Source organism: Falco cherrug, chromosome 5, assembly GCF_023634085.1.
Source record: "Falco cherrug isolate bFalChe1 chromosome 5, bFalChe1.pri, whole genome shotgun sequence".
Classification (NCBI taxonomy): Eukaryota; Metazoa; Chordata; class Aves; order Falconiformes; family Falconidae; genus Falco; species Falco cherrug.
Window position 1 is genome coordinate 60,074,922 of NC_073701.1, and position 10,513 is coordinate 60,085,434.

At 51.5% G+C, this 10,513-nt stretch overlaps 1 protein-coding gene across 2 annotated transcripts; it reads right to left on the bottom strand.

Annotated features, from left to right (window-relative positions):
* Positions 1-1,294: 1,294 nt before the first annotated feature.
* On the bottom strand, positions 1,295-9,884 carry CSRP2 (cysteine and glycine rich protein 2). 2 transcript variants are annotated; one of them, XM_055712365.1, is made up of 6 exons: positions 9,771-9,884; positions 5,703-5,821; positions 3,596-3,764; positions 3,023-3,155; positions 2,251-2,344; positions 1,295-1,626 (listed from the first exon to the last, which is right to left on the bottom strand). In XM_055712365.1, the coding sequence occupies exons 2-6, from the start codon at positions 5,812-5,814 to the stop codon at positions 1,550-1,552; spliced, it is 585 nt and encodes a 194-aa protein (XP_055568340.1). In that variant the 5' UTR covers positions 5,815-5,821; positions 9,771-9,884; the 3' UTR covers positions 1,295-1,549. The 2 variants fall into 2 exon arrangements, with proteins under 2 accessions (XP_055568340.1, XP_055568341.1); XM_055712366.1 differs by having other exon boundaries at positions 5,703-5,824; positions 9,771-9,789.
* Positions 9,885-10,513: the final 629 nt, after the last annotated feature.

The following is a 10,513-nucleotide window of genomic DNA, read 5'->3' on the forward strand; positions in this document are numbered from 1 at the left end:
CTGGCTAAGGCAAAAGTAATTGTCTCCTAATCATAGACCTTTATCAGCAGCAGTTCCTGAAGAGCTGCATTAGCAGAGTCAAGGTCCCTGACTAGTATGGCTTTCACCCAACTGGTGACTGGCCTACACTGCATTTGAGGTGTTTAATTGTTATTACTCCTTGCTCATCAACTTGAGTTCAAGTCACATTTTCTACTAGAGTATTTAAAGACAGAATTTTATTCTGCTCTGTTGTTGGGCTGCAGCTAGCTTGTCAGGTGCCATCCTCAAGAGGCTCCTCCACCATCTTCAGGGAACTATATCCTAGCACAATCAAGAGAAGATCAAAAGCTGCTCGTAAACCTGAGTTTGATGTGGTGGTCCTGAGCTTGGTCAATGGCTGAGTAGGGATGGTATTAATCTGCAGCTGTCTTGGAGTACTCATTGTGCATAGTAAATTCTGTGCATAACAACACCTCAATACCAAAGCAGGTGCAATCCCACAAAATACTATGGTGAAAAAAGTTTGTTTTCCATTCACTAGAGACTGTGTGGCAGCCAGCCAGCCACTTAGGCACACCGCTATGTACAAGCTATCGTTTTCAGAGCTGTGTCGCTGCACCCAGCAGTAGATTTCAAGATTTACTTCTGTGGAGTGAGCTGCTAGTTGCTTTTTACGTGCATATAATGTTGTGATACTGGAGAACAGTCATTCACCTCTGAAGGCCATGACTTATGGATGTCCAGCTTTCAGTCACATTGGGCTTACAGTGAAGGTCTGCACCAAGTCTATATCATCATACAGCTTTGGGCGATGAAGCTGGTGAAGGGTCTGGAGCACAAGTCCTATGAGGAGCAGCTGAGGGAGCTGGGGTTGTTTAGTCTGGAGAAAAGGAGGCTCAGGGGGGACCCTATTGCTCTCTACAGCTGCCTGACAGGAGGCTGTAGCCAGTCCCTTCTAAGTAACAAGCGATAGGTCAAGAGGAAATGGCTTCAAGTTGTACCAAGGGAGGTTTAGATTGAGTATTAGGGAAAATTTCTTCCCTGAAAGGGTGGTCAAGCACTGGAACAGGCTGCCCAGGGATGTGGTGTAATCACCATCCCTGGAGGTATTTAAAAGATGCATCAGTGCAGTGCTTAGGGACATGGGTTTAGTGGTGGACTCAGCTGTGCTAGGTTTACAGTTGGATTCAGTGGTCTTAAAGCTCTTTTCCAACCTAAGTGATTCAATACCTCCCCCCCTGCATCTCTGAAGTACCCCAAAAATGCTCCCCTTACATGCTTTGACAGCAATAAAAGATAAGTAACGCTTGGCTTTAGGATATATCAACAAGCAAAGCTTTATTGAACTGATACTCAGTAATAATGTTACAGTGTGATACACAAAGCAAGGAAACAAGCAGTGCCCTTTTTTTTTTTCATTTTAAAAAAAAAATCATCTGCTGCACATATGCCCAAGCACTACAGTAACTAGTGTCTGTTTCACAGTAGTTAGTAACAATTAGGAAATTCTCTTGTTTCTTGTAGCAGGATCTCAGCAGAGCCATGAGGGGTTTTGAGCTGTGCCCCCTCACTGGGCATGAACGAGGGCACCCGCTCCCTGGCCATAACCAAATCCCTTGGGGCCAAAGTTCTTTGCGTAACAACCTGCAAGAAAGATGATCATGTAGTAGTACCTGAGGCTCCTGGCTCGTTAATTAAGAACAGCACTGTCTAGGCCGAGCCCTCAGTCGCTTCCCTGTTGTGTCACCAGAACATCCCATCAGAAGCAATGCTTAAAAGTGTTTTAAGCTGTGTGACTGCCATGACCGAACGCAACAGCCACAGCTGTTCGATCTTTGTAGTTCCCAGCCTACCTTGTGAAAGCAATTTGTACATTGGTTCCGTGGCTAGGTATCTGTTAAGGCATATGTTGCCATCAAACCACTGGGTGGATCAAGTACACATCCATGAGTGATACCACGCAAGAAGGCACGGCAGGGTGCTTCCTAGCTTGTTGCCTTACTCTGATCTGCTCTCTGGCCCAGGCAGAGGGCACAGGCTGCTGCTGCTGCTGCATTTCTCAGTACGTACTGTTTTGCTTGAAGCAAATGTGAGCTACATCAGCAGCTTGATTAATACTTAATTTCTCAGCTGTGTTCCTATGACTTACAGAGCACTTGCATCTTGACGGGAGCCTGAAAGTTTCTTATACCAGGAATAAATTCAGCATCCATCCTTGCAACACATCACCTTGAACCATAAACAAATGATCTTTGTTTCTTTCCTCACCTTTACAATAGATTTCTCCCTCTTTTTCAGTTAGGGTTGTAGATTCTAGGCTTTTTCCACACTTGGCACATCGGAAGCAGTTTTTGTGCCACGGCTAGGTGAAAAAAAAACCAAACACACACAGTTTCAAATACACAGCATGCCTGAGTTGGTAAAAAATGCATTAACTGGAGATGCCTGCGTTAGTATTGTTTATAGATGACTGCTGCAATAAAAACCAGTTCAAGTGTACCAGTAACAGATTAGTGTATTTTCATTTCCATGAGTGGCCCAAAGCCCTGAATTCCATAGAGCACCCTCAGGGCAGCATTCTAAAAGGGTTGGGCTTGCTCTAATCAATTCAGAGCAGATCTTGGCTCTCTGCAGCAACTCAGACTGCTGGCAGACTCACACAGTTTTACATGTTTTTTTCAGAGAACATCCCCTTTCTGCTGAAACATTCAGCCTCCATCATAAGCTGCACACCCCAAGACAGTTCCCTGTTCTTGGGGGAGAGTGCTCTGGTACTCAGTTTCAGTTTCTGGTACTCATTTGGCTTGACAGACAAGATTTTATTGAAGCCTCACCTCTGAAATCCAAGGTGAGCACTCATCACCCTGCATTTCAAGTGCTTTTTGTTCAATTAAGTTGATTGACGACTATTTCCAATGCTAAGAAATGCAATTTTAGGGTAACTGCCCCATAGCTGGTTCCCTACTGGAACCCGCATAATGTACCTTGCTCACTTTAAAGTCCATGTAGCAGGTACAAAACAGCACACGCAGTTCCTTACCTTTCCAGCTCCTATTACTTTCTCTGCTGCATAAACAGAATCACCACACCTAGAGCATTTCTCTGCCCCTCCAAACTTCTGAGCAAACTTTGAAGTGTTTGGATTTGTTGTGGGTCGGTGGGGAGAGGGTGTGCTGAAAGAAACAGGACATTTGTTGTCTTTACTCTTTTACTAAATGACCTCTTGCTGTTCTTAACAACACTGACAGAGCAGCATCCAACACGCAGTACAGAACACAGTACTTTTGCAAAACTGGAGAAGTTACCAGCAACTCTATCCAATAATTACAATCCAATTACACTTGGGGGGGGGGAACCAACAAACAACCAAAAACAAAGATGAGAAATGCCATGCTTCAAAGGATAAAAAGAAGCTACTGTAAAAGCTAGCTTCCTGAGGAGCCAGCCCCTTTTTACTTCCAGGGAAGTGCTCAATTCTGTTTCAGGACATGGATTTATCAGATAGTAAGCTACAAATAATTCTGTTAACTAAACGAAATCTAGCCTGAAAGACTCCTCTGAAAAAAAGTACTGAAGGGCAAGGGTCACACACAGCCCAGCTCAGTCCACTCACCTCTCAGGCTTGATGCCTAGTCTCTCTCCCCTGTCCATGTTCAGCGTGCCTGCTCCTTGGCCGTATCCATAACCTTTCGGGCCATACTTTTTTCCATAACAAGATTTGCAGTAAACCTCAGCATCGTGAATCGCTACTGTTGTGCTGTCCAAGTTTTTTCGGCAGACCACTGGAGGGAAAACACGAAGTTACACTGCCTTAAGGGACCATTTCCATCGGCACACATAGTAAGCCAAAAAACAAGTGAGAAGTGATGCTACGTGTTTCCTTGTCCACAATTCTTCCTGTTAGGCTGTGGGACTGCCAGAGATTAGAGGGAGCAGGTCGTTGTTTGAATCAGTAAATTATGTTTAGCCCTATAAAGGGCTTTATTCCCTCCCACCTCTTCATGACCATGACATTTAAAGCCTGGAAACTTGCTGTGGTTTGATGAATGAGGCTGCTCAGAAACCCAGATAGCGCAGTCAGCAGTTTCCCTTGACAGATGCCATACAGTATGAAGCAAAAGTCTTACCAGGGCAGAAGAGCCCTCATCCTGCCCTTTTGGCCAGGGTGGGGCTGCGGAAAAAACCCCATGACCTTGAAGGTTTTCCCTCGCCTCAGTGCTGGTTTGGGGCAGAGTTGGGACAGTTTCACAGCTGTCACTGGAGAGGCCATGCTTTTCTGGCATTCCTACATTGTCCTTCAGCACAATGTAAGCACTCTGCTCAAGGTTACAGTGGAGGGCAGAACTATTTCCTACTCCTTTTATATCCCAACTGGCACGCTCTTTCCGTCTGCAACAGCATTATGCCCATGATAAAGAATTTGGGGAAGAAAAAAAGAAAAAGCCTTATGCATTTTTTGTTTGAAAAGAAGGTCTTCAAAATACAGAGTGACCTTTGCTTATGGCATTCATTAGCTCCAAAGTTCTTTTTATAAGACACAAATATCCAATAAGTAAATCAAGTAATGCATGTTTGTTAAGCCTACAGACTTAAACTCCAACAGAACTATGCACTAAGGAAAAGCAAATACTCAGACACACTAGAGCCATTGTTTCGCTGTAAGTCCCAGGTTTCTTTTAATAGAAACTCCCATAAAAGGCTGAAAATGAGGCAGCTGAGACATCTAATCTTTTTTTGTGACTGCTGTAGAGCTAAGGGAAAGGAGCGTAGGTGCACTGAGGCTCACATGCCAGCACAGTGCACTGACGTTATGCTGCAGACTAACAGCAAACTAGTTTGAGAGGGCCAGTTTAACTGGGGCTTATATGAAGAGTTAAACCCCTAGCTCTGCCTACAGGTATTAAACACCAGCAAGTGGGACAAAACAGTACCTCGTGTTTGTAATAAGGTAAAACTCTCCGATTCAGACAGACAGGCTGTTTGTTTGCAAAGTAGGAGCCTCCGATTCACAGCAACCCTTTGTTCCCTTCATCTAAGCAGAGGCCTTTTCAGCAGAGAAAGTGATTTTCAATGCCTCACTGGGCTTGTTGGTTGGGCTGGAAAATAATCCTTTGGACTCCTGTCATCTGAAATAAACCACAGGCCCCTGTGCCAAGAAAGTCTAGACTTTTGGCTGTGCTGAAGCACTGACAACACGGCTGTGCTCAGGCTCACTGGTGTCCCAGTCTGCGTGGGACTTCAGGTTTGATAACTGTTCCTTCAGCTGCTGCTGGCCCTGGGACCACCGGGAGAAGTCCAGCTGAGCTCCAATCAGTGCAAACAGGGCTCGGCACTGGGCTTTTTCCTCCGCACGAGCAACATTTAAGCCAGGTTCCCATCCTAAAGATCCCTTAGACTCCAGAGGAGAAGGCTGGGAGGGGGACAAATGGAGGAGAAAAGCATGATGTGCTCTGCTTTGGGAGGCGCATCCCACCCCTCCCGTGCGGGACAGGCAGGATAGTACCTCCCCTCTGCACTGCTGGGCCCAGGAAGCACGTGGGGAGGAAGCAGGAATGAAGCCCAGCACACAATGGACAAAGACATCTCTGGCCTCTGCCATCCCTGGTGTGTCACAGGTGCCAGCTGAGCCTGGACCGTCTCCTGTGGACCAGCACCTTGCTGGTGTTACCCCCAGCTATGCCAGGAGAGGTTTTGCAGGGGAGCGGGAGGGGAATACTTACTGCAGAGGAAGCAGCACCGGTGGAAGCTCCTCCCGTCACACTGCACCTCCTCGGCATGGTAGACAGTGCGGCCGCAGGCACCGCATTTGTTGCCGCCTCCCCAGTTTGGCATGGTGGTTCTGCGTGCCCAGCCAGATGGGAGGGGAGAAGGGGAAAGGTTTGTTAACCACAGTGCCCTCCATCACCCCAGCTCAAGGACAGCTGGGGTTACAGGCTCCTTTAAACCAGGTCTGCGAAGTTTGCATACCAGAGCACAAGCCTGCGATTTCACCAACTGTTTAAAAACTTGACCTTCCACTGCATGAGAATTTTTTGTGTTCAGATCAAGTTCTCAGCCCTTCAGAGCCCAGACCAGACTTAAAGGCTTAGGCAGGCTCTCTACGGCTATTTGTAAAAGCAGATGGACTGGCAAGAGGAACAGAGGCCACTGCTGCTGAACAGCAAGAAAAAAAGGCACAGCCTTCACAAGATGTGTCCTCCTGTCCCTACCCGGGGTTTTGGAAGTTACATAAACTGGATATGCACAAATTACAGTTTCACGCACCAGGGCTTTACTGCACCATGAGTAAACCACCACCACCCCCCCCGATGGGTACAATTTCAGTTTCTATTCTTCACTAACACTGGGACTCTCATCTGATGGAAGCAAACCGATTGTGCCAACGACGGCATTTTGTTTTACTGCAGGCCCTATCATTCAGGATGCAGTACGAGACAAAGTTCACCTCACTGGAGAACCACTTACTAGGGTTGCAGGGACATTCTGAACTCCTTTGAGATCACGCCTGCACTTCAAAGAAGTTTAAGGGGGATTATTTCCCAGGGACTCCCACCACTATTACATGGACTGCACCTTTACCAGGCAGGTGTATGAACCAAACCCAACTGCTCAAAGAATCACAGCGGCTTTAAAAGAAAAGTCAAAGTCCCTGTCACATACTACTTACAACGGATGCTCAGAAGGCTAATGGGGAGGGACAGACACCATCACCCCTTGTGTCAAACTACAGCCTTGGGAACAGTCTCCCATTTCAAGCTGAGCTTCCCTCTCCAGAGCTCCCCGGCACTCCTGCCACCACCACTTCCCACACAGCTCGACTGTGAGCTCCTCCTGCTTCTCCCATTAACCATCCTGGGTTAAAGCCCCAAGCAGAGCGCTACCTGCCACCTTCGTCTTCTCTGGGGCTTTCCTCCTCCCACCACCACCACGAGCTAACATAGCAGGTTTGTGGAAGGCTCATCTCCCAGTCATCACTGAACTGCCCTTGACTTGAAACCATTGGTTAATGCCGGTTCGCTCCCCTGTGGCTCACGACCAGAGGACCACCTCTCCCAAGCACAGAGGGCAACGGCACGGAGAGAGAGGGCTATCAATTCCCCGAGTCTAACCCAGCGGAGCTGCTCAGGCCCCATCACCTCTCCTGCTCCTTACTGACCCTTGTTTCAGACAGGGTTTCTGGGCAAGGATCACAGGTTCTCCCACCGGAACCTGTCACCCCATCCCACCCCACCAGCAGCACCATTCCCTCCCCGCAGGCTCCCCACAGCAGCACTGCGGTATGGGTCAGCTATCAGGGCAGGCAGGCAGGAATTTGTCAGAGGCTTCTGACGTCTGTCAGCACAACTCACCTTTGATTACCCTTAGAAGCTCTCCTATGCTGCCCAGACAGGGAGAAGAGACACACGACAGCATCCCTACACAACACCCACAACTTGCTGCCTGCGGTTGGCTTCGCTGCTCATCCCTCTGAGCCAGAAGCAGGGGACTACCCATCTCCAGTTGTCCCCCTGGCTAACAGAAACAAAGTGCTGCCACAACACAGGGAGCCACAGAGAAGCACTTTGTTTCAAGATCCCCCTTTCTCTAAGGGCTCTCACCAACGTGTGGGAGAGGCCTCGCTGCACAGCGAGGGGTCCCGTGGGCGCCAGGCTGCTGCCTCGCACTCCCCAGGCGAGGTAGCGCAGACCCACAGATCACATCTCGGAGCAGCGGCTTTGGCTAAGCCTGAATTCAGTGACCCATCTTGCTAGTGCCGCTAAAACAAGCTTTCTGCCCAAGCAGCCTGACCAGTAGCTCAGCAGTTTTAGGGATGCAGGGGAGGTCGCATGGTTCCCAAGGAAGACGTGCTGCCAAGTAGCTGCTACAAGAGCTTCGTCCGAGACAAGCAGACAGCCATTCATGGCATGTGGGAAAACAAGATTAGTTTATTAACCTAAATTGGGGCATCTTAGGTACATTCCTAAGCAAAGGCTTAGGAAACTTCCTCTGAGCGGCTGAGCAGTGCCATTTGCACACGGACACTAATTACTGAGATATCCCTTTGTTTAATACTTCCAAGGGATTAGCACCATTACTTCTCCATGGTTTAGCGCTAATACCCTGACCAAGCCCATAAAATTAGGTTTATGACATTTCCCACTTTGCCTTTGTCATTCTTGGCACAACTGTAGAGTCTAAAAATTAAGATTCCATTTCTTTTATTCAAGTGCTTGGCTGTGCTACCGCACAGCAGCTGACATCAATCATGGCAAAGAGCGTCCTTAGTTAAAGAGAATATAGGCTGCACAAAGCTTTGGAAAAGGAATGCATGGTCTGGGGAGGGGGAAAAAAAAAAGAAAGAAAAAAAAAAAAGGAGGGGAAAAAAGGAAGGAAAAAAGATGAGATTCCTTTCTACTTTGTATGCTTTCTAAAACGTAAATGGTATTAACTGCAAGAACTACTTCTGTCTTTCCCTCTCACCACCCCACGCTCATGTTCTTTTGTGCATTTATGAGTCTAAGTTATTGTAACCATTTGTTAGCAAACAATTATTTAGTTTCCCATGCATATTAGAGCTGAGGACCTGGATCAGGTTTCCAGCTTTGCCCCAGATTTCCCATGTAATACCGGGCAGCGCGGGGTGCAGCTCCACACCCCTTCTTCCCAAGGGAAACAAAAGTATTAGAGATCGGCAACCATCAGCCGTTCACATCTTCTGATAAGGGCTCTGCGAATTCATGAGGTGAAAAGCAAAAAGGAATTGAAGCCAGTACTTGAAGGTGACCTTACTATCTTCCACAGAAGATACTTCCACTTACCCTCCCCGTAACACTCCCACTATGGCTTGTGTGGGAAGAACAGCAGTATTTCTCCGGCCACCTGCAGCGGCGGTGCTGGGGGACACCCGAGGGGAAGGGGACAAAGCTCGGCAGGCAGGACAGCACCCCAGCCTGCGCCTGCCCAGGGCCCGCTCCTGTCAGCGCCCTGGGGCTTCGTGCCGCCCAGGTCGCCTTCCAGCGCTCCACAGGTGGCAGATCCAGTCTCCCCATCCTGCGTTAAGCCTTCCCTCCCTGCTCCCTCAAGACTTCTCGGCTAGTTCAGGCAGGCCTTCAAGGAGCTCGTGAGCAGTAATTAAACATCCAGATGATCTCACTCAACAGTACCAACAATTCTGACTTTCGGTTGCAGGTTTGTTGGCAGCCGCTGCCCTTCTAATGAGAAAAACCTGGTTTGTGCTGAGCCGGTACCCAGCCGAGAGGGCGGCTCGCCGGGCGCCCCCCGCAGCACCGGGGCCGAGCCGCGGCGGCTGCCAAGTCCCTTCCAGCCCGTTAGCGAACGGCCAGTTTAAGGCCAGGAAACCTGAACGGGCCCCGGGGCAGACACGGGACGCTGCGGGCCGCCCGGAGCGCTTCCCCAGCCCCCCGGCGGGCAGCTGAGCGCCGTCGAGCCCAGCAAGCCGAGCCGCGCCGGGGACACCGCAGCTGGGCGCCCCCCGCCCCCGCAGGCAGCCCCGGCCGTGCCGCTGCCGCTCCCGCACCGCCCGGTGCGGACACCGCGCCCCGCACAAGCGGCCGCGGCGGGAGGGGGCGCCCCCAGCCCGCCACCCGCCCCGCCCCGCCGCGGCGCCCCCCGGCAGCCCCTGCAGCCCCGCGGCGCGCACGGGGGGGCGGGCCGGGCCCCGGGGGCGCTGCCTCGGGCGGCGGCAGCAGCGACCAGCGCGACCCATCCCGCACCGCGGGGCCGGGGCCGGCTGTGCCGTGCCGTGCCGTGCCGTGCCGTGCCCGCCCGCTGCCCGCCCCGCCACTCACCGCAGGGCCCGTCTCGCTTCGGCGCGTCTCAGCCCGGCGTGGCCTCGCAGCGGCTTAAAGAGCCGGGGCGGAGCCGTGGCGGGCCCGTCCCAGCCCCGCTCCCAGCGCGGCTCTCGGCCCCACCCGCGGGGCCTGAGCCCGTCCCAGCTGGAGCCGGACCCCGACAGCGCGGGGGGCCGGGGAGCCGCGTGCGCCCAGGGACCCCCCGTCCCTGCAGCGCTGTGGGAGGGAGCGTGGGGCGCGACCCTGCTGCAGCCACCCCGAGAGGCGGGGAGGCAGAGGAGGTACCCCAGCTGCGGTCTCGGATGGGACCCCAGCCCCTGGTTTTACTCGGTTTTAGGATTTTCGTATCGTTTCCAAACTTCTTCGCCATCCGCGTAAGGTCGACGCGGCATGGTGACGGCGCTGCACCGGGGACACAGGGCAGGGCACGCCGGGCTCAGGCACACGCTTCCCTGGAGGTGAGAAGGCGGCCGGGGCGGCAGCTGGTGCCCGGGCGTGCGGGAGCCTGCAGGCACCCCCGGGACGAGTGGGCACCGCAGCTCCCCGCTGAGCCATTGCTCCAGCACGGACTAGTTAGGAAGGACTTAAATAGTTTTCACAAAAGGCCAGCAATTAGACCTGTCGGCACCAGCCAGTTCATGCTGTAGCAAACAGCTCCGTGCTTGAGCCGCTTTTTAAAAGCGGCCCCGTTTCCCCAGTCCGCAGGGCCGTTGCGCGCTGGCTGGCTGGGGTTGGGTTTA